Here is a 25,289-nt window from a genome sequence, read left to right on the forward strand (position 1 = left end):
CATATTTATAAAGCTAATCCCATGATAATCTCAAAACCTGGCAGAGGGTGCACATACCGCATAAGGAAAATGTTTTCTGATGAAAGACTACTTTGTATGAATATGTCCAGACCTGATGGAAATCGAAATATTTTATGTGATTTGAGTTTTTATATTTGTTTTCGGATTTCAAATCATTGCTTTTTGTGGGTTTAGGTGCACCCGTAGTGAATGTCTTAAAAAGAGCACGAGCAGGAGAGAGAGACAAAGAGAAATAGAGTGAGAGAAAAAAAGCGAAAAAAAGAGAGAAGGTGAGAGGGTGAGAGAGAGAGAGAGAGAGAGAGAGAGCACTAAAATGGCTGAAATGATAGTTTAAACTCCATAACCATCCAGTTGTGACGTCTCTGCTTACACTGCAAGCAAGGGCGACAATTTGTGCTCGTTGCAATGGTGAGTCTGTTTTAAAGTGGCAGCTGCTGAATTCCAAATTAATCTGTGTATTGAACAAATTAAGAGTTGGTAATAAACTGTACGCAATATTAATCATGGTGACCTAGAGGCAAAACATTTTACAATACTGTAGTCTTTCCTGACTCTGACAAGTCATAATTTTCATTTTTATGTCTTCCATTAGGCAAGAGATTTTTATTTTACTAAAAATATAATAATATATAATTGTTTATAGGGGCTTTCAGCCAGCCCTCTTCATCCATTGGTGTGTTGTTGGATCATTCACGTTGTTCCACCCACTACAGTGCCCAGCATCGCACACTAGTTCAAGCCACTTCAGCCAGTGGCTAATTTCAGTGTGAGTGACAGCATTCAGCTCTTTCACAAGGAGCATATCCACACACACAGTAGTTTCCTTCAGTGTCAGGGGCTGCTATGGAAATGTATGCTTTTTGAGACAAAAACATTATTTTTGCTTTAAGGTTACCATTTTCTATTTGGCAAGGGCCCTGGAGCTCCCCCATCAATAAGGTTTAACAACAGCCAGGACAAAATAAACCAAACATTGGCAAAGCTACACGATTGGCTTTACTAATGGTTGATAATTTGGCTGTATTTATATCTCTAATAATGGGCATGGTGACGTCTTGTTAGTGAGGCAATACATGTGTTCACATATGCAATCAAAGTATGATTTTAAATGAGGGGTAATCATTTATATAATTAATCTGAAAATTGCAATACAAATATGGCGATAAAATACATCCTTTAAATAAATGATTTAATAATATGCACAAAGGTGAAGTTTAAAATGTGACAGTTCATAACTGAAAGGAAATTTCCCTTATACAGTTTGGTTCAATTAACGGCAAGCATAAACAACAAATGTCATGGATTTACCAATGGAAACATTAAATTAGGTGCTAAAACATGATTTACTGTCCTGTAAAATGTCCATTATTTTAGCTCTGTACTGGGAATCAATATGTCTTCTGGAGATCTAATAGCGTATAGCGTTCGGTTCAGATAATGGGCATGATCTGAAAATGTCATACACTTACTTATAAAAGCATTAGATTGTGAGCTGAAAATATTTTTTACTGCCTCGTGAATTGTCTATATTTTAGTTTCTCTGAATGCTGACCGTAGGTATTTCTTCAAAAGATCTAGTAACTTAGGGCAGAGGCAGATCCTATGATCAATTGATTCCGATTGAGCCATATAATCGGCACCCCTCATGCCCATTAAGCACATGGTCCATTGAATTTTGCAGAGGAATATACAGCAGTTAAAAACATAGATATGTCCTCTTTGCTGCAGCTTCAAGGTTTTAATTGGTGTATATACATTGCTTTGAATATTAACCTTGGTGTATTGACAGCTGAAGAAAATGTGTACATACTTTATTTTTGGCGAATGTACTATAATACCCATTTGATATTGCGAATAAAATCCAATGAGAACACCTTTGCAATATATTTGGTCTTAAGAGTTGTCATGTACTACATTATTGGGCTAGAAGCGACTTATTGTGCTTTGAAACGGTTGATTAGACTCTCCATTTGTATCTATGCACCAGGCAGGTTGCTACTTGTATTTATTGTGGTTTCATTCCCCTGCTTCCCTGACAGAGTATTTAGCATTACAAGGGACCGTTCTCTTTAGATATATTGCTCTACAGCATGTTGCTGTGAGGGATTACATGTTTTGCCTTGTAGGAGTATTGGATTTATCACTGAATAATGTTCTTCTTTTAGCCAAACTTTTCCCTTTTCACAAATTCTCTTTGACTGGGTGTTATCTTTTCTTGCTATTTGGTCTGTTCTCATTTTACGTCTGTATTGAACCTTTTCCTTGGCTGGGGTTGTGCTTGCTACTACTTTTTTACATTATTTTGTATTGAATTTTGGCTCACCATGGAGAGCATTAAAACATTTGGCTTTAGTGATGAAGATTTTGTGAAATTGTTATGCCAAACTTCCACAGGCGATAAACTTTTTACTTTATTGAAGGGTCTTAATGAAGATTGGATAAAACTGCTCAATGTAAAGAAGAAAACCAAAAGGACCGAATCGCATGCTAATTTCAAGAAATAAAAGACAAACTCATGAAGCACATTTGATTTTTTTCCCAAGAACCCATTCCTAACCGAAAATTATTATTATTTTACCCCTAGGGAAGGCCCCTACCAAGCAGACCAACAGACGTGGACCAGTTAAAAAATTATCACCTTCTCTGACACTACTGATTCATAGGGAGAAGGGCAGTCCAATCAGTTTCATACATACAGGAAGGAACAATATGACAGAGCTACTCCTAATAATCGTTTTTTAGACAAAAAAAGAGGGAACTATCTACCCAGGTTTCGGAATCAACTGAGGGGGTGATTTCTAGACTCAGACCCACCACAACAATATCTTGAGACAAGGAGACAACAATATTGGAGAAATTAAATACTATCCCAATTTTTAATCTGTCCACAGTGCAGATTGACTCTTCAACAGAAAAACTTCTTACTAAAGGGCTTTCTTTTGTTCCCTCAGCGTCCATCAACAAATGTGAACTTACTAAAAATCTTGATGCATTTTTTTGTTCAATTAGACTTTTAAAAAAAAGATCACAATGCAAAACATCATTATGGAAGATACTCGCTCATGCCTTAAACCTCTATCCCACTTTATTCCCAATCTGGATAGATTGGGAGTAGAAGTGGAAATCTTTGAAAAGGCCTTAGTTACTAAGATCTAAAAAGTTACGAGATATATCCCAAAACCTCCACATGATTTATCAATGCAAGAAAGTCAAGCCTTAAAAGAACTGAAGGAAAATAATGCCATTGCAATCAAACCGTGTGATAAAGGAGGAGGTATTGTGATCTTTGACACTCATAAATATAAAGACAAAATGAAAGCTATGTTGGAAATACTAGAACACTACACTAAAGTGAGAGGTGACCCGAAGGTAAGGTTAAACAACAGAATATGTAGTATCACTGAAAGACCGGCTGCTGAAGGAATTATATGTAAGAAATCGGTAGAATTCCTTCTACTGTCCCACACCCGCATCCTTGTCATCGACGGGTTTCCTAAAACACATAAGGATACAATTGATCCTACCGTACGTCCGATTGTATACACGATCGGTGCAGCAGCTGTCCAAATATATAGTTTTTCCTGAAACCATTAGTGTGCCAACTACCGGCATAAATCAAAGACACGGGCCACTTTATTTCAAAAATAGAGGGTGCCCTTTTCAATGCTCAGAGAGACAACCTGGTCACTATGGACATAGAGGCCCTGTATACGAATGTACCACAACAACAGGCCATTGAGGTCATTCAATGCTTACTACTATCAGAGGGCATCAATGGAGATTGCTCTTTCCGAAAATTTCTTTGAATTCGACCACAATTATACCAGCAAACAAAAGGGGTAAGCATGGGAGCGGCCTGCTCTCCCCGTATGCAGAACTGAGAATTTTGAAAAGCACTTAATCTACAACGAAATAGCTCAGTTCTTTGAGAACGTACTATTCTGGTCCCGATTTATCAACAATATATTTTTCATCTGGAGAGGAGAAGAAGAGGAGCTCAAGGAATTCTGTCAATAGATCTATCTATGTGATGAAAATATTAAACTTACCACGAAGATCAGTAAGGAAAAGGTGGAATTCTTGGACATCTGGAATGATCATCATAAACAACAGCTTCAGGTGTCACTATATATCAAACCTACTGCCAGGAATACCCTTCTTCATTTTAACAGCTTTCATCCCCACTGTCAGCAGCAGAGTATTCCTTTCAGCCAATTCATGTGTCTTCACAGGAACTGCACGAATCTCCCTGAGTTTTTGAGACATGCAGAGGCACTTAAAGCCTGGACCGGGACTATCCTAAACGTCTGATTCGGGACTCGTTTAAGTGACTAACATACTATAAAAGGGATATCATGTTTTGAGACCAGGGCCAAACAGGTTGAAGAGGAACTGGTTTGCGTCACACGCCATTCCAATTTAGATAATACAATCAGACAAGAAGTGAATTCCCAATGGCATCTTTAAAAAAAATTCTCTGATAACAACAATCTACCAAGACCCTTTAAGAGAAATTTGAATTTGTGAAACCTGTTTGTCAAAGCTAAATTTGTAAACCACAAACAATATTGCCAAAAATCTATTTTGGGAGCTAATCCCATCAAAAGCAATCATAAATGCGCAACATTCCACGCATGTGACAATGCAATTGTATCCGACAAAATCTGCATTGGGGACAGAATGATCTTCTTAAAAAACGTGACGAATTGCAGGACCTCCAACATTATCTATTTGATCCATTGCCTCTGCGGATTATTGTATTTTGGGGAAACCAGACAGGAATGTCGAACCAGATTTGGGGAACACAAGTCCAACATCCGCAACCAAAGGATAAATGACGCTTGTCCAGCATTGGCAAGAATAAGGCTACTTAGAAAAAGAACTTCAGTGGACCATACTTGAAAAATTGGTCCCAGTAAGAGGAAAAGATGATTAACTCACTGCAAAAAAAGAGAAGCCTTCTGGATTTTTCATCCTGACTCACATAAAAAAGCCTTACTGAGACAACTACGTGGAAAAATGATATATAATGTTTCTTGCACTTTTGTCCCTTTCTTTGGAAGGTCTTCTCATTTATAGTTCTGCTATGAGAATAATTTGAACTTGGGGTGCTAATTTCCATTCTTAGCATTCACTTACCACATGGGAACTAGAACCTTTCATCGTTAGTTGTTTCTTTTAAATATCTTTTTTATTAATATTTTACTTATGCTTGAATCCCTCTACCTTTATTTTGGTAGCCAGCTTACCTTATATTGGCCTGCTGTTGCATGAAATGTTTTCCATTATACGTTTTCCTCTATGTTGAGGCCCTCTTCGGACAGAGATTTCTTTGCTCTTTATCTTTCTGATTTTACCAGGACAGGATGCATGTTGTTATACATACTTCACACCTTTTTTGTGTTTATTTTTTGTAAGTGATTAAGAACTTAATATTCAGTGCAGTTTTGAATAGTGCGTGGCCTCCCGGAAGATTTCTCTTTTTCCCTTTTACCTTTCCTGATTTCTTCTTTGCCACCCGTATTTATAGATTAGTCTGAAGTGATCATTGTAAGATGGTGCCTGCTTGAGCTTGGACTTGGCTTAAAGTCCTCTCTTTACTTTTAATACTTTCCCCACCCTTTCCGCACTGCATGTCCAACCAGCTCTCTTTAACTAGGTGTCCACCCAAGCAGTGGTTCTCCCAAGAACATATGCCTGGACGGCAGTATCCCTCCTCACCAGTTTTCCAAAGGCCACCGTATACAGGTATGGTTTGGGGCCATTGGGAAGTTGTTGTAACAGGGATACCAGTTGGTGCAACCTAGCGACAGTTACAGAAGGAACTTATGGTATCACAGGAATCGAAACAGGTGGTCCGATGCCAGCCTCGGCACCTATTGGGGCTGTTGGGTAGTTGTGGTAGCAGGGATATCTTTCGGGTGCCTCTCCGCTCTAGTCATAGAAGGAACTCTTGTCATTATGACAATCAAGTCGGGTTATCCGATCACTGCACGTTACTGTCCTCTTGCATGTAGGAATGTGCCCAGAGATTTGGTTATCTAGTTTCAGTTAAGTTGTTTACTGAAATGTTTTAAGGCTCTCACTGTGGATGAATTACCCTATTTCTAGGCTGTAGCGTATGTGCTTTTGTTTTTTCCTTTAGGTACAGTGAGTACTTATGTGGTTGTTTCCTCTATAGGTTTAATATAGTGGTGTATGAGCCTTTTATCCTCTCTGAATATTGAAGATCCACTTGCATATTTAACAGTGAATCTTTGAAGTAACTTTCCATTCGCTGAGCCTCTTATTCTACTTGCAAGGTAGACATTGTAGTTTCCCTATATATATATATATAATTCATCCTGTACTTTTGTAGCAGGACCTTCTTCAGTTTTATCCTTTGGTTCTTAATCCATGTGCATATTTCTTCATTGTTTTCCCTTTCCAGGAGTTCTTTTACTGATATTCATTTACTGTACCAGAATGCTCTTCTTTTTGTTTTAAATACTATTGCAGTTGTAAGTACTTTTTGTGGGCACTGGCCCAACCATTGATACATCCTTCTGCTTGCTACATGTATCAGATTTGAATTTCTTTCCTGTTAGCTCCACACTGTTATGTGTCTATTGGTCCCTTGAGCAGCGGATGGTGGTATGTTTACATTGTCTTTTTAGTGGCAAACGTTTATAGCTTTATCTATATTATCTTCACTGGTAGTTTAGTTCTTTTCACATTTATGGTATCGTATATTTTTCTTGATTCTAGTACGTCATTCATGCACTACATGTATGTTGTGTTTACTGTACTTCCTTGCCCGTTCACTTGAATTTTGTCATTATCTCCCTCAGGACCCCCTTGGGGATTCCTTCCAGGCCATTTCCCCCTTTTTGTTTGTTTTCTGATTCCTTATTTGCCCTGAGGAAGGTGCAACCAATATCTCAGGTCTCCACCAAAACGCGTGTCAGAGCTTACTTTGGACTGGAACTCAAGGACCGGAATATCTAATTAACTCTATCATTGAAGAATCGAGTGATTTAAGACATAATACGTGACCTCTGGCCTATGTATAATAAGCATTTGAAACAAACATATTTATGTACAAAACAAGGGTTTGTTGTCTGTTGGTCCTGTTGTTACTAGTATAATAACCCTTTTGGATGTTATTGATCTCTGTTGTACATGTATGGAAGACTGGACTGTGTGATCTGTTCGGTGTGTACGTTGTGTGATTGATAGTCCGATTGCGGTGCTAGGGATTGCTCCTGGGTATCCGCAGTGTGTATATACACAGTTTTGAATATTACCATTGGTGTTTTGACAGTTAAACAACATTTTGGTGACTGTACTATAATAACCACTTGATATTGTGAACAAAATCCTATGTATACACTGTTGCTATATATTTGTTCTAGAGGGATGTCATGTATTGAATTATTGGGCTAGATGCGATTCATTGCTCATCACACACCCCATCAGACACCCCCCCCCATCACCACCCTTCCCACACCTAACACCACGTCCCCCTCACCGCCTTCTCGCCCTACCACACAACTCTCCACACACCGGACTTCTATCCCCCCTCGCAACACCAACAATCGCAATAACAATTGCAATCTCTTTACTACCAAGCGCAATATTCCTCCTTCCCCTACACCTAACAACACTTCCTCCACACCTCCTTCTCGCCTCATCACACATCCTTCCCCAACTTGGACTTCTACCCCTTTTTGCAATACCACCAATCGCCCCAGACGCACCACCAACACGATCTCTGACCTTGACGTACACACCCTTCTCCACTCTTACGACCCGGCTCCCCAAAAGCCACTAGCTACCAACAATATGTCCATCCCAACGATTATATCTAACGACCTCAGGCACCTAAAGGATAACAACAGAGGCGCTGTCCCCAACAACCTCACTAATGTACCCCTCGTTTTGGAATCTTCCTCCACCCTATGCACCCCTAGCCTTAAATGCATACTTCTCAACTGCAGATCGGCCCAAAGACATTCCACGGAGGTCGCCGAACTCATCATGTCCCTGGAATTGGACCTAGCCATCCTGACTGAAACATGGCTGTCTGACACCTCCACACCCATACTGGATATCCTAGTCCCCCCCAATTACTGTATCATTAGACTTGACAGGGACAAAAAGATAGGCGGTGGAATTGCCTGCATTCACAGAAGCAACCTCTCAGTCTCCAAAGTGACCGTCTCCTCTCTTACTTCCTGTGAATACCTCTGCCTTGATATCATCAGCGAAAGCAAACCGGTATGTTCACTACACATTATATACCACCCTCCTGGGGACAATCTCTCCTTCTTCCAACAACTCATGGACACAATTACAGCCAACTCAGGACGTCAGCACACCCAAATTTTCCTTGGTGACTTCAATCTCCACTGGAATGACAACAGTGACACAGTGGTAAACAGCCTCAAAAGCTTTCTCAACGCACTTGATCTCAACCAAATATGCAACAGCCCGACCCATAAGAGAGGTTCTACCCTTGACCTCATCATCTCCAAAGAGGGCGCTATTCAACTGGAGTCAATCCAACCTTGCGACTGGTCAGATCACCATATTGTCTCCTTCATCATCAAGGAAAAAACCAGACTTAATTCAGTTCAACCCCCTAAGCACAAAGTGTGGAAAAGAGACTTGAAGAAACTCAACCCAAACTCCCTACCACCTAATAGCTGCAATCGGCTACTTCCCCCTCCTGGCGTTACAGACGTTCAACTTCTGACTGACCACTATCTCAATACTATGTCCACAATAATCGATGAGGTGGCGCCCATGCAACTGAAAAGAGTCTCGTCCAAGAAGACTTCCAACCCATGGTATGACGGAAGCCTCAATGAGGATAGACGGGCGATGCGAATGGCAGAGCGCACCTGGAGGTCAGCCCCTTCTGCAGTACACCTAAAAAATCTAAAGAAACAGAGAAACGCCTATTTCAGGAAAATAAAACGCTCAAAAAGAGACTTCTTCAGCCTCCAGCTCGCCCAAGCTAAAAACCGTCCAAGAAAACTGTTTGAGTTAGTCAGAACTCAATCCAAAGAGCATCCCCAGACAATCAGCTCCATGGACGTTACTCCTTCCTGCGAAGACTTCTCTGCCTTCTTTACCCAAAAAACTGAGAGAATAAGAAGCGATCTCCTCAATGACGCTATCCTGTACTCCAACCCCCGACACTCAGCAATACCTCAACCAAAGAACAATGCTACTTGGTCTTCCTTTGACACTTACTCCGTAGAAGAAATTGGCAGACTGCTCAGCGCCTTGAAACCTTCCAATCACCTCTCTGACCCCCTTCCTGCTAGCGCTGTAAAAGACTTCTCCCCTTGGCTTCTCCCACTCTGGTCTAAGATTATCAATAGCTCTCTTCAACAAGGATCCATCCCCAACGCCCTCAAAGTAGGCCAAGTCACACCGCTACTAAAAAAACCAACAGCAGACCCCACTGATCTAAACAACTACCGCCCTATTACAAACATTCCCACTCTCGCTAAACTGTTGGAAAAATGCGTTCAACTACAACTGACTAAACACATAGATAAGTTTGATCTCCTAAACGCTCATCAGTCAGGCTTCCGAGCAGGGCACAGCACCGAAACTGCCATGACTCACATAGTGGACGATGCCCTCCAAATCCTAGACCAAAACGATACCTGTCTCCTCATCCTTCTGGATCTCTCCTCAGCATTCGATACAGTTAAACATGAGAACTTACTCGAACTGTTAAACACAAGAATGGGCATATCAGGGACTGTGCTAAAGTGGTTCACCTCATTTCTACACAACCGGACACAAAGAATCAAAAGCAACAACCTGCTGTCATCTCCGGTTCCAGTATCGCTAGGCGTCCCTCAAGGATCCTCCCTCTCCCCAACACTGTTCAACCTAGTTATGGAACCTCTCACCACGTTGCTACAGGCTTCTAATGTGCACTTTCACATGTATGCCGACGACACCCAACTCTATCTTAAAATACAATCTCCCAAGGACATCATGCTGCTGAACACCACGATCAGTAACACCCAATCCTGGCTTGCAGAGAATCACCTCAAACTCAATGCTCTGAAGACCGAGTTTCTCCTGATCTCACCTCCCGCTAAAATATCAACGGCTCAAACATGGCTTAAGCAATTAACGGCTCTAAATGTACAGCCCATCGTAGTAGACTCTGCAAAATCTTTAGGCATAACACTTGACACTAATCTCAACATGCAGCAGCACATCAGCAAGGCAACCAAAGGAGCGAACTTCCAAATCAATACCCTGAGAAAACTTAAACCATTCCTTCCTGCCAAAGACTTCCAAACTGCAGTACAATCTATAGTCATCCCGCACATAGAATACGGTTGCACCGCCCTCTGCGGGCTCCCCCTAACTACGACGGCACCCCTAAGAGCGTCCCTTAACGCCGCAGCGAGACTCGTCACAGGCTCAAAAAAACACTCACATATCTCCCCGGACTTTAAATCACTGAACTGGCTACCTTTTGAAGCCAGAATCCAACTGAAAATCGCATGCATGACACACAAGGCTGTGCATCTGAATTCACCCGCCTACCTCACTCAAAAGTTGACAATTTCGGGTGGCTCCCGAACTACTAGGAGCACAAGCAATCTGTTGCTGAAACCCCGAAGATTTCGGAAGGAAAAAACGTATAAACGCTCCTTTTCAGGAATGGCGCCCAGGATCTGGAACTCACTCCCTCCTGAAACAAGGCTCATCACCTCCAACACTATCTTTAAGAAGGAAGTTAAAGCGATCCTCATGGCAAAATACACATGACCTATTTCTACGTATCACTCATGAATCTGCGCTGTAAGTCCTGCCCGTCCATGGCCTATTGTACCCTGTATTAACGAATTACGTATTGTATACGCTCACTCCTTGTATTTTGTTATAATGTTTGATGCACCTGGTTGATTATGTTTACTGTTATATTGTTGACGCACCTGGTTGACTTTGCACACTTTACCCTCTCCACCTCAACGATCCTTACTTCCCTTCTACTCGCACCTGTGGGTCTTTACATCCTGCACACACCCACCTCAACTAGGCCCACCTTTAAACTCTAGATACTCTAAAGACGCTTAAGCAAGTATATGCTCCTTGCTATTGCACTTTATGCTATTGACACAACTGTTTGTCTATACTCAGTGTACCTACATTACCACACCTATGACCTACCTCATGTCCTTTGACCTACCTATGTAACTAGCACCTTGTACCTAACTACCTCATATATTACTTTGTATATTCGCTTCTTTACTTTGTATTTTTACTTTGTATATTCTACTTTGTATTTTTTACTTGTAAAGCGCTCTGATATCTGCAAAGATCTTGTTCGCGCTGTATAAAACTCTCAAAATAAAATAAATAAAATAAAATTGCGATTTGAAACTGTTGATTAGACGCTCCATTTATATCTATGTACCAGGCAGGTTGCTACTTGTATTTTACTATGGAATAGATGTATGGGGGCTCTGAAATAGAATAAGAGTCAAAGAACAATTCAGTGTACTTAGAGGAGAAAATCGAGACAGGTCTTCTTCACGGCTGTTACGGCTGTTATTTTTCTACTGAGAGTTTTGCACAAATTTTTGGTTCTCCAACAGTGGTAATCTTTGCAGTGTAATCATTTTATTTCATGTTGGCAAGCCCAGGCTCAGTCTCCTGAAAAGTCTGGATATCAGTACTTCCAGTATTAAACTCTTGCGTGTGGTCAGTTTGTGTTATAACAATTGGAAATATAATTGATGTTAGTTGATAGATGATAAATAAATAATGATGTCCAATTGAGTTCCAAGCGCAATTTGCATTAAGGACTTGAACCTCGTAGGTCGACCAGAGAGTGAATATCTTGTATGCAAATTATATTCCGTTCTTTTTTTTAAATCTGTATTGCTAAGTTACTTTTTCAGTTTCAGGGCTGATCTTGTCTGTTATGTTTTTTTGCAGGCTCATTTACCACTGGGACTCAGCAACAGTTGTGGCAGCGTTTTGCCACACAGCCTCACCACAATGAATAAGGATACCGATGTTCAGAGGATGCAAAAAGGTATACCATGTGATAAGAGATGAAACGATGCTTAGTTTGTATTGGTGGTTGCAGGTTGCGGGGACCAGCGCTCATTTTTAGGAATTCAGACTTATTGGTCATATTCAGACTTTGAGTCAGAACTTGGGACAGAGTGATGGAAAGGGGAGAATAAAAAGAGTGACAATGGCAGGAAACATGGATGAAAAGGACCTGGAAGGGATACGTAAAGTGAAAGAAAGTATAGGGTGGTGGAATAAAGACGAATGACGTGGAATTACAATTAAGCAGACCTGATATTCAGCAAACACATTATTCGGCACTCCTGCTGTAGGCTGCTGAGAAAAAACTTGGGCTCTGCACTTATCATTTTACAACCTAAGCACTGACATAACTAGTAAATACTGCAATGCAAGGAGACTGAAAATAATACTTTCTTTAAAAAGCTTGATAATTGGTAGTCTGTGTAGATTTTTCATTGGGGCCCTGAGAACCTCAAATCTGGGCCGTTTAGGTGTGGGTGTCACTTTATAAGTTAATACTTTCATGTAAAATACCCAGACTATTCTCATACTAAATCTTTCTATGTTTGGCTAATATATAGGTCTTCTTGGTTGCACTGTGTGATTGCATTTCACGTTTGGGTGTTTAGAGGACATTATATATGTATGTATGAAGCAGTGCCGGAAGAGCCTGTGTTGGAGCCTGTAATGGCTTAAACAAATTTTCAGTGCAGGCTGGCAGCTTGTGTAGCCAAATGGCGTTTGCAGTTTTGATGAGGAATACACAAGGCTGGCCAGCTCTGTCATGAATCCCTTGAGGTTCTCAAACCCAGAAGCTCCGACAGTTGTCATTGCTTAAAATATTGTCCAGGGCCCTCCACATGTTAGTCAGATGCAGGCCAACGACCTCTAATTTCATGCAAAAAGGATGGTTGAGACTCTGTAATCATGGAGACATAAATAACCTATTCGGGTCCCTTTCGATAACCCAGGAAAGATCATTTCTAGATTCAAATGCGCTGCAGACAGGTAGGACAGAATGAAGGACTGAGTTCTTGACCGTCTTACCCGGCCTCGAAAGATAGAGGTGACCTAAACATCTTTCAAATGTGAGATAAGCTAATGTCCCATGGATCAAGAAGCTCACTCTAAAACCTATGTAGCATGAAAGGGTTCTAATTGTAGTAGGCATCCAATTCAGCTTGTGCATGTTGTCATCTTCATAATGACCAGAAAGAAATGTTTTTTACTTATTGTAGCCCAAACAGCTCCTTCAACCCAAGTCAGTCAGTAGAATTTATAAGGCGCACCAAAGAGAGAGAGAGAGTGTGTGTTCAAATGCTAGTGTATCAGAACCCAGCCTAAACCTCCTCATAGAATTGAGATAAAACATAGGGCACTGCCCTTGTTGCTTGAAGAAGATAAAGTAAAAAAAGTAAACATAAATAAGTGCATTTACTAAGTATGTTAAGTTAAAATTAATGACCGTCACCAATATGGTGAAGTTAAGTGTAACTGAACATTGCCAAGGCTTAAACAACTGAATGATCTGCTTACTGTGTCTATTGTTGCAAACAGCAACCTGGTGTTCAGTAAATGTTCTGGTGTGAGATATCTATTTTCAAATGAATGTTCTCAAGCACACTAAGATATAAGGGACCTATATAGTGTAAAAAAAGAAGTACTATGTTGTTTTCAGGGATGAATGAAATGCAGTCTTGTTTTGGTAAATCCTGGAAATAAAAATTCATTTTCCTTAAATGTTTTTAAAGATTAAAATAAAAAGAAAATGAAATTTAGGCTGCCTGAACCTGTTGTTATGCTTCCCTTAAAAGCTGCCCTCTGCTTCTGACTAGAGTGGTGGTTTCATCGTCTGACTCTCTATCTTAAAGACAAGGTGCAGGCACAGTCGATTACACAGCATGTAAGCGCTGGTTTCACAGTGTTGCTTTATGGGCATATTGTAGCACACAAGCACATACTCACCAATGTTTCAGCTTATATTGAGCTCAGATCTCTCACCCTCAGACTTTCAAAAGAGAATCCAGCATCTGCAGTAACTGAAATACCATTAACTTAGAGATTGATGTGGTTTAGTGGTTAAGGCTGTTCCAAATTGTGTGTTCCCTCTGGCCCACATTGTTCTATCCTATTCTTGCTCTATCCGGGCCAAAAAATTAAACTAATCATGCCTCAGCTGCATTGTTTGCAACATCGAAAGGCCTCAGAGGCCGATTGACACCAAGTATCTTTACATATATTTGTTTTTATATAACCATTATACCCTCCAGTATCTAAGCACTTGTTGCCTCCTGTTGGTGAGAGGTGTAGACAATCAGTACAGAGGGTGAACATTTTTGGGGACTTGTTTCTAATGCTTGTGGTTAGAGATGCGTTTAGAGAATTTTCAGGAATAAGCCAATGAGCATGGTCAATGTTGCTCATGGAAGAAAGATGTTTTCTTTTTTTCAAGCGTGCATTAAGTCAGGGTATGGTTTGGATTGTGAGTATGTGGGCACACCAAACTTGAATGTCCTGCCGCAAAGAATATTTTTCCTATTGCTTTTTTTCTAACAGATAGGCTACAAATGTATTCGGTTGCGGTCATTAGGTTTCTTGATGGGATTTAAGGCTTGGTCTCTTTTATGGAGCTATTTGGGGTGGGCAGTGGAAGTTCTCATAGACAACTTTGTAAATCATGACTGCAGCTTTTGGCCGCAGTGACAGAAACTGGGGCTCTCCGTACTCTTTTTATTTACCATTTTGAGTTATTTACATCAATGTATGTCTTAACTGAGCAAACAGTGATAGAGCAAGTATGCCATACTTGCCTTTGACCAATAATTGCCCTCACTATTTCGTATCTCTCTTTTTCTTCTAGAAAGATGGGTGTTTGTAAGTACCCTAATTACTTAATGGAATAAAGGCAGGTTTGGGCAGCTGCAATGTATGAGTCCCAATGCTCAGCTCATAGTCAGATAGGAGTTAAGGGGTTCCTTTTGTTGTGGAGTTGTTGGATTGCTGTCTGGCTTAGTTGTGAAATATCTCACATGCATTTTGTGATTTCTGTCTGAAAGCAAAATGTTTCAACTGGAACTATAACTATACATTGTCCACATCCATATTTTAACTATGAAGATCTATACTTTGAGACTTTTCTGCACAATAGCTGTATTTTAATACTGTGTCGAATCGTAGGCCATCAAGTTACAGACAATTTTTCTAAATACAAACGACAATATTTTACAAGTATACATTTAAGGATATTTAAAACTTTTGCTCGGATCAAGTATCCCAATAAACAATTTTGTAATAGACATTTTGGTATTGTTGCTGTATCCTTTGCATGAATGCATTCATGATGTCTTCTCTTTTTTACCCTCAATTTTCTCAACAATGCAAAGTCTTTTCTGGAGCAGTAAGACATCCCAAAGGCTCAAGAAAAAAAGGTAATTAAGTCTGTTGTCATGAAAAGCCTACATGTTATAATTTGATATTCTATAGAGTGTGCACTCTGCTTGAAAACTACACTACTATCTTTTAATTCTGTTTTTATCTCTACACATATTTAAAAACAAATAGAGTGTATGCTCAGGGCATGTATGTGAAATCAACCCTGGAATTAAGAACCAGTTACATTTTTTGTCATAGACTGAAGACAAATAGGAAAAGCAAGCTGAGGGGGAGGCATTGGAAAATACTTCTTTTCATGGTGTCCTAGTAGACAATAGTTCAGTTTTCACCTCAGCTGTGTGTGGAGGTCTTTGTGTGCATGACTCCTCACCTCCATTCACCCACCTCATTTTTTTCCTTAAGTCGACTAATGTGGCTCAAAACCTGCTTTGCAGTTGCAGAGTGCGGTACTTAGATTTGAGCACTCAAGTTCTGGCAATTCTGGTCTAGATTTCCTGTCTGTAAACACACTTTGACTCATTTTGACACAATTTTTGACTAATGAACAGGGCCACTGGAATTATGCGACAGGAGAGGGCCAAAGTATGCGGCAGGGTTGAGTGATTTATGCAGCAAGAAAGAGCAAATTATTCAGCATAATGCAACACATTTAGTAATAGTATTACTTCATTATTTCGTCATTTCTAAACTTGGTAATACTCTATGGGCACCGGCTGCATTATGTTAGTGCCATTATAACACCCAAATATGGCAATAAGCAACAGAAAGGTTGCAAAGGTCCTTCCACTGCACAGCAAGATGAGTAGTTGAATGTTTTGTAACTTTTGAACCGTTTGAGCTACAAACAACATTTTTTGTTGTTACAATCTGCAGATTATGCAGCAGATGATGGATTATGTGGCAAAAACGGCAAATCTATAATTATGCAAAAATCGGCGCTGCCGCACAATTGCATTATTCCAGTGGCCCTGAGATTTTTCATCAGCCTTTTCCCTTCCATACAAATAGCTGAAGTCCATGTTAGTGCACTCTGATTTCACGGTACTCACAGTTTGCAGGAAAGTGTCCTCAGCAGGGTATCTCCCACAATCCCTCTAATCCTTCACATGGCCATTTCCACCAACCTACTGGAGCCAGACTAGTCCTTACATGCAAATTAAGTTGAAACACCTTAAAGCCTCAAGATGGAATTTTTTACCCCAAAAACCAGTTATGGCACAAGGAAGGGGAGCTCTTCTTTCAGTAAAATAATACTGGCTCAGAGTAGGTCTGGATTCTGTCAGCCCTTGCTCACAAGTGTAGACTCATCATTTTACTCATAGTCAAATGTTTTTGTTACATATTTATAGCATTTGTAGAGCAAGTTATTGCCAAAAATGCTCCCTGTACCAAATTACAGACAAGATAACCAAGCATCAACCTTACTGCCTAAATAATCAGGTTTTAAGTTGTTTGCTGAAGTTCAGAAAACGTGTCAAATGTCTCACTTCTAATAGTAGAGAGTTCCAAGCTTTAGTTACCTGTTAAGCAAAGGATCCACCACCCTGGCACGATTTCCCAATTTTGGGGATCTGTAAAAGAAAAGCTGATGACGAGCACAGAGTCCTCAATCGTGAGTACCAGGAAAATACCATTTGAATAGAGGTCTTAAGTCGTGAAGGGCTTTAACACAAAGGCTGAGGCTTTTAAAAATAACTCACTGCTATATTGGGAGCCAGTGTAAAATCCGTAGGTGACCAGCAATAGATGTATATGGTGCAAGTTAAGTAGTATGCTTTCTGTATTATTCTGTACCAGCAGTAGTTATTGAAGTATAGTCAGTGAGGCCAAAGTAACGAGCGTTGAAATAGTTGAGACGCGCACCTTATCCTGCTTAAAGATTGGGATGGTATGCCGTTTTAGGAAGAAAAGGAAAACATTTCTTTAGGACATTCAGATATTGAAAAGAGGAGTATGGAACTTTCCCAGCCTGTGTGTGGAATCAAAGTTCATCATCATACACGATCCCTACATTTTTTTAAACTAATTGTTGTGGAATAGGACATTTTTCCAATGTAGCTGGTAACCATCCCAAAGATTAGATAGAGGGAGAGGCTTCTAACAGTAATAACTTAGTTTTGGCCTAGTACAACTTGAAGCAATATTTGGATATCTAGCCCACCATATTTTTATGCTGAATGAAAGTTAATGCAAGCTTCATATTCTTTGCTCTCCAGCCTCAAAACTAGCAATGTATCATCAGCATAGTGCAAATAAAACAGGTGATAGTCTTTGATCAAATCACCAAGAGGAGGCATGTAATGGTAAATAATGTAGGGCTTAGAGAAGAGCCCTGGGGATTACACAGCACATATTTTTGGTGGTAGATGAAAAAGGAGGCATGGGTACTGTTGGAGTGCTTCCTGTTAAAAAGGACCAGAATGACTCCAAAGCTAGCCCTTTAACTCCTATCTCACTAAGCCTGTCCACCTGTGCAGCATGATTCATAGTGTCAAAGGCTACTGAGAGGTAAACGAGGGCAAGGGTTGTATTTCCATCCATCGACAGGATCATCCACAGTCCATTCTGGAGTCCTGTTAGTGCCGCCCCAGTGTTTTGGAAAGGAACCTCCCTGAGCTGATTGAAAGGGAGTTTGCTTCGGGTCTCTGTTGTGTTAGGGAGAAACCTACATATGTAGCACTGGGCTGTCCCAGTAAACACAAGCAGTATGGGACGCCTAAGGGTAGCCATCGCGCTTTACAAATGGTCTTTTCATTTCATTTCATTTCATTTCATGGGGGAATTGGCAGCAATTTTGTAACAGTGAATAATACTGATGTGTATGTGTTTAAGGAGGTCTAAGGACCGCATAAGTCATATGTTGTAGAGAATATGCAGACAGCTTAGTACCCCCTGTTTAGACATTTAGTAGACAATGTATGGTGTGACTAAGTTACAATTGTTTACTGTGTTTATCATAAAACTCAATAAAAAGATGATTACAAATATAGAGGAATAAGTAATAGGGTAAAACATAGAATTAACCACCCATCATGTTTGTCGTGTATTGCCTTGTTCATTATACTTTATATGTGTTCTGTTGCATCCTAGCCATTGCCTCCAAGTGAATTCCCAGAGAAATATGGATAAGAGACATCAGAAATAGTTTTGAAAGATCATAATCAGTGGGAAAACGTGCCAGAGACTGTATATTGACGACATCTGGCAAAAAATAAATTGTGGACATATTTGAACCCCTGCAATCCATACTTAGATAATTACAGATGTCGAGCCTGTGATGATACACTCTTGCTTGGGTAATGTACCCTCTGCAGTGTTATCTCAGGAACAGTCATGCCACAGCTTGTTGAACATCCTGCTCCAATATGCATGGAAGACTCACTTAGAAACTGTTTATGTGGTCTATTTAGGAAATAAATACAAGTGCAGCCTGAGCTACTTAGGAGTAAATGAGATGACCCATGTGCTGGAGATGTATTATGGAGAAAACACACATCATGGTCGAACTCCAGGGCTCCGTTGAGAGTTCAACATCCAGTAGAACTCCCAAGTTTTTAACCAGAGATAGTAGAGGGGACCTACTGCCATGTGGGAATGGACACGTTTATTCTAGCTTCTTGGAAAAATGATGAACTGCTGTCATGAATGTTACTTTCCCAGAATTCGTCTCAGCTTTTTCTTGTCCTTCCTACTGTCAATTTCCCAAATCTTTACCAGAGAGTTTGAAAAATTCAGAGGGGATTAAGAATTGTTAGCCTTAACTTGGATCAGTGTTTACTAGGGTCATTATTTTTTGAAAGAATATGTTAGTTTGATCAATTATTGTAGGAAAGTATTATATGGTAAAGAGTGTTTTTGTTAGGTCTGAGCATTGAGGCACACATAGAGAACGTTTCTTGGGGCTTTAGATCAGCAATTACATACTGCTTAGTACATTGCGTGGATACTGTAATTTGCCACAGGTGTCTCAGGGTCACAGTACTGGTGAGAGTAAGAAATTATAATTTGGTATGAGCCAGCAGTTAGCACACAGTAATACTCAATTAATAATCAATTCCTAGATAATGCTTTATTTTAGAACAGAACTTGATTTGACATGAAGAAAGGAAACACTTTGCACTTTGCTCCCTTTCCATATTATAGACACAGGGATAGAGGCAAAGAGGCCACCAGGAGACACACTGACTGTGAGCCACAAAGAAGCGGTGCACCATCCACCCAGGGATCCCCCAGAAATCCCCTTGCAGGAGGGTGCACAAGTCTACAAGGGGATGTTTTCCCACACTATGAATTGCAGGTCATGAACCACCTACAGATTAACTGCTTCAAAGATCCACTCCTCCTTTCCCTAATGCGCTGCCCCCAGGGCATCCGCGAGTTCTTATCTACCTTGGGGGCATAGCCTTCTCTGTAACAGGGAACACTATCCCTATCTTTACCCAGTAAACCCTAGACATTGCACCCTTTCTATAATACAGCCCCAGGTAGTGAAAGTATGGATACTCAGCTCAATCATAAAAAGGGGTTAAGTAACCTTGATTGGAGTTTGCTTTTCTGAAACAGACCCCTGCTGTGTTTTTGTTTTTGTCTTTCTGAAAAGCGATTATAAATACAAAGCAAGCCCCAACAACATAGCGACTTCCCTGGTATTTACTTTTGCTGAAAGTGTATTTGCCACAGTGAAGAATGCCTGTTTGGGAAAGAGATTCTCACCAAAACTGCGGGGATCTCTAAACTGGGGAGGTGGCCTTCCAATGAGAGGGTGGACAGATGGCCCCTGCGATTTGGGTGGATATGCTTGGGCTACCCATCAAACTCTGTTTGAGGTCTAAAGGCTTCATGTGTACTTAGACAGAGGTAGGATAGAGCTTCCTTCTAAAGATGATCTATCATCTGCTTTCTGGGCTGCCAGTTATGAAATGAAGCCAATCTCCCCTCTAATTTTTTTTCCTCTGTGTGCAGCATTGTAAGATCTCTGTGCACTGCAGCCACGTCTATGTGCTCCAATAAATCGATTATGCCAGCAATAGTTACCTGGTTCCAGTTTAGGCCAACTAGGCATATTCTCACATGTTTGTTTATTAGCATTTGTTACGCTGTGCGGGTTTATAAACCTGCATTGTTTGTTACACCTTCTGTGATGCAGCTTTTCCCTGGCATTCATGTTGCACGTGTTTTTAGAGGTTAAGAGCTGGGCGAGCTAGGAACTTCATAGGTAGGACTAAGCCAGAGATAATCCTTTGGAAGATCGCAATGATACAGCAAGTAGCCTGTAAAAAATATGATAAAGATTCTTTCCAATAAAAAAAAGGGTTATTTCTCTAACACTCACATTTAAATGTAGTTGTTGTAGTATAGATGATAGCACTGCAAAATGAGGATGACAGACTTTTACACAATAGGAATTGGACAGGAGACTGTCAGGGAAGAGGTGTGGCGCAGCGGCCAGGGTGACTGACGCCGGACGCTGAGGATCACAGTTCGATCTCCGGCACCGGCGGCAGGGGTCTGCCCTGCACCATGTGACTGGGCTATAGCTCGCGTAATCTTCCCAATGGCCCCCAGCGCCGGGAAGCCTCCGGGTAGCTGTGCGCTTTACAAATACTGAATTTACATTTACATTTTTACAATCCTAAAACCTGCCAACAGACTTTGACAGTTACAGTGAAGACACAGCATCAGATTGTAACCCCTAGGGCATTCTTCTGACTGAAACATCACTCTAGAAACCTAAGAGACTAAAATCACACCAGGTTCCTGGTCCCACACCTTACCAATGGAGTATGCAGTGTACCACAGATGTACTTCTCCACCATCAGTATCTGTAGGGAGTATTTGAACCTGTCTCACTGACCCTATGTGCATGTCCGAAGGAGGGGAGAAGAGGTGCAAATCTATCAGTATTTGGGTACCTGTGGGAGTTGTTTGTTACTACATCCACACATAACACACTAGACCGATGCCTAAAACAATCCAGACCTATTATCTTTGCCAATGCATTTTAGCTGTATGAAATAAATGAGTAACAATGATTTTGTTGTGATAATGTGAATTGAAAATGTCTGCCCTACACACCACATTTCACTGTAGTCTCTCAATCTGTTGGACACTTACACCCTTTTTCTCCTTACTTTCTGAAATCCTCCATATGCTGTTCACAAATCATCTCTCTCCTCTTCGGTTTTGTTTTTTCACTGTCTCCTGCACATACTTTCTTTTATCTCCACTATTTCAAAATCCACCCTTCATGCACCACCCACCCACTCACCTGCTGCAGGCACTGAATTCTGTTTATATGTAATCAATAAGGGACTGGTCTATCGTTAATAAATGACTCAGAACTGTAGGTATAGGGGAACAGATTGTGTTCCTTCATGAAGCCCTCACCCACCAAGCTAGTTGGTGGCATGCTTCATCATCAGGGCCAACCAGTGACACTGAGTGTGTCCCGGGTGTGCTTCAAACCCTGTGTTACAGCGGAGCTGCTATATTACTGAGAGTGCAGTGAAAGTGGAGTGATAAGTGAACAGGTTAAAAACTATCCAGTGGTCCCAGTGCCCATAGGGCTAACTTTAATATCCGGGCCTCTGGTAGCGTTAAAAACAAGGCTGTGGATGTAGGTGGAGTGGTGATTATGAACTCCTGCATCCAGTGGTAGGTCTACATGGAGAACCGCCGCAGCAGAACAGGTTTCTGAAGGGTTGAGACCGCCATTAGCGGTCCCTCCCTCTGCCGAGTATCGCTAAAGGGGCATTTGCTTCAAAACGACAGCTTATGCTTGGAGAGGGAATCCCCCACTCCCACACGTAAGGCACCTTAGTGCGTGCAACACATTTTAAAACCACATACTCACTATTAGTACAACCATCACATTTCTATTGGTCCTGAGGAAAGCAAGTTAAATAAAGGCTTGCTGAAACATGTAGACCTACCACTGGATTGTTACAAGAGTGGGGCAGGAATGGTTCCAAGTTCACATTTAAAAACTCTCACTTTCATAAGTACCCTTCAGTGTAGTGATTTAATGTAACATATTAGCTTCCGCATGGTAAGGAAAAGTGATTTCTGAAGAGTCTGTTATATTTTAGGTGCTGTTTACTGCATGATTTGGATGTCAAACGTTTCCTTCCTTAGCTCGTATAAGGCTGAGGCAGATGTGCCTGTGCCCTGATGCGCTAAGAGTTAGCAGGCTGATCTTTTTCATTACCGCCCCCAAACGTGTTTAAAGGGTACTTGCTTCAGAATCAGCATTGGGTCCTCGGGTAAGTGAAAGTGGGTGCGCGCACAACACACACCCTACAGGGAACCCTGGGTGGGACAGAGGTGAATATTCTGATAATCGATTGGCTTAATCACCTCCACTGTTTCTTGCCATGCCACACCGACTACCCAATTATAACGGGCTGATAGTTATATGGCCAGGCTGCCAGAAAAGATGGTGTTGCGACGGTGATTGTGCCTGGAAGCACTGAGCTGACAGGAGCCCAAATGTCCCCAGTCCCCGATCACGAAAGCCCCTAGGGCTCCACTCCTTAGCTTAGTGTGCACGTGTGCCATAGCGTGAAGGTAGTAAGCCCTAGAGTTCCATTATTCTTGCACTGGAGAGCACTTAAGCAATCCCAAGGATCACCATCCTAGAGGTGCACACCAACTTCTCTTTCTCCCCATGGCAAAAGGGGAATGTGTTGATTTGAGACACTGGTATATTTTATTTGGGAGGCAGTTGCATACTACTGGAAAGGTAATTCTCAGATCTGGGGCATCAATACAATTCCCCCTGCAATGCTGTGAATGCACAACAGTGTGCAGGGCAGTCCCATGGATTCCACAGGTGTGAAGCTGTCGAAGTAGCCTCCAGACTGTGTCATCAACTTCATGAACATGTACAACACTGCATACTCACCAGGCAGAACCGAGAGATCAGAATGGTGGTCTTTCTTACACTGCCATGCTGATGACTGACCTGCTGTTCCCCAGTCATGGCTGGGGGCAGTGGTGGTATATAGACCTCGGTAGAGTCGATAACTTTGCCCAGGTCTAAACAGAAACTTAAATGCACTTCTAATCCTCAGAGATAAGATATTATTGACATGCTAAAAACATCTTTTGTGACTTTTTCATTTCCATGCTACTCCATTAATGCTTCCTCCTGCCACTTGACACCACCTCAGAAAACAGATAACATTTGATTCACTTTCCCACACCTCCTTCACTAGAACTCTCTCAAATCGCCTTAGATTTTTTCTGAGACATTTCAGGTCAACAATTTATTTCACAAATCCTAAATCTCCCAGAGAGAGCCATTGGCCCCTGGCATATCAGATGTCTCTGCAGAGCCTGGGTCAAATAAGTCATGCAGGGCCCAACATAGCTTGAGAATCAAAATTTTTTATTTCATATTTATTTTTATTGGGTTTTCCAAAACAGGTACAAAAATGAAAATAAGGAAAATGAAAATGAGAATCTATTTCTAAGTGCAAAAAATATCCGCCAAGGAGAGTGAAAACGCTCTAGCTCTAGCATCTTGCACTATTGACTGGTATAGACATATTAGCGGCCTCATCATTAGTAAACAGGAAATGATTGCTTGAAAATCTATAGAATATTTTCTAACACAAGCTAGGGGGCATGAAAAAAGTGCTGGGCCTCCGGCTGGATCCGTCCAGGGCCTCTTCTTTCCCCTCTTTCTTTCTGGTGACCACTGTTGGAGCCATACTTTGTATATCATCTAGAGTTTTGACGAGTCTGCAAATGAGAAAAAAAGACGATTTGCACAAGACTGCACAAATATTTGAACTTCCAAGAGCAGAACAGAGCACAATTAAATCCCTGATAATTTATATTTTGGAAGCAAGTGAAACATTCCAAGCAAGGCCCTTCTTAAACTCTCCTACTCTTCCACTGCCTTTCCTTACAGTTCTTTCTCCGCCCACTACCTTCCTGACCAGGGGAGGCCCAAGGCTCTGAAAACAAAGCTGTCATCATTCCTCTGTGCTGTCCTCTCTCCAGGATCACGCATGGGAAATCTTAAATTGTTCTTGTGTATATGCCTCGGATGGTATGAGATCTAGCCCCCATATTCAAAAGTATGAATTGCACTCAGATTGTAAAATTATATTAATTACACATCTTTGGGGTTCAAACTCAAGTGATGTCCAAATCACAAAAAAATGCCTTGTTCCACGTGTTCTTTTCTTCTTTTATTGTTTCACCTATATTTCTGTGAATTATTTATAAGATTGTAATTTTGGCATGCAGCTCTTTAAACGCTGGCACTATTTCAATGGTAGGAAAAGTAACCTTGAATGGCTTTCTTCCCAGTACGAAAATCGGAACAGCTGTGTGAACAAAGACAAAAACCTTCCGAGTTCTACAGCAGAGCAGCATCTGAATCCAATGTATATTTGGATAACTTCCGGTACCCTGATCACAGTTACAAGAGCCAGGCCTTTGATACTCTGAGCCTGGACAGCTCTGACAGCATGGAAACCAGCGTCTCTGCGTGCTCGCCAGACAACATTTCCAGGTAAGCATGCCTTCTGGAAACTTCAAACGAATCCATCCCCCCTGACGTGCCAGCGAAGAACATTTCAAGTCCTGCGGTATTTTATGTGTTTGAACTAAGTGATTTTTCTTAGAAAACAATAGAAATGGAAAACCACATTCTTCAGTTTAAAATGGAAAACAGTGCACTGCAGATGTTTGCATTTTCTTTGATATACCCCTATTATTTGATATTTGACTATGCAAATGTATATTACACTGCTTACTTTTTGCTCAGGTTTAGGAATGCAGGTGGGTGGATTGGC

General features: G+C 41.0%; 1 protein-coding gene across 1 annotated transcript in view; it reads left to right on the forward strand.

The window, feature by feature from the left end:
- Positions 1–25,289, forward strand: part of PHLDB2 (pleckstrin homology like domain family B member 2) — a 453,671-nt gene that overhangs the window by 347,368 nt on the left and 81,014 nt on the right. The window contains exons 11-13 of the mRNA XM_078657711.1: positions 11,986–12,085; positions 15,471–15,515; positions 24,802–25,006. Coding sequence (XP_078513837.1) covers positions 11,986–12,085; positions 15,471–15,515; positions 24,802–25,006 — 350 coding nt within the window. The remainder of the gene's footprint in view (positions 1–11,985; positions 12,086–15,470; positions 15,516–24,801; positions 25,007–25,289) is intronic.

This window comes from Lissotriton helveticus, chromosome 8, assembly GCF_964261635.1.
Source record: "Lissotriton helveticus chromosome 8, aLisHel1.1, whole genome shotgun sequence".
Taxonomy (NCBI): Eukaryota; Metazoa; Chordata; class Amphibia; order Caudata; family Salamandridae; genus Lissotriton; species Lissotriton helveticus.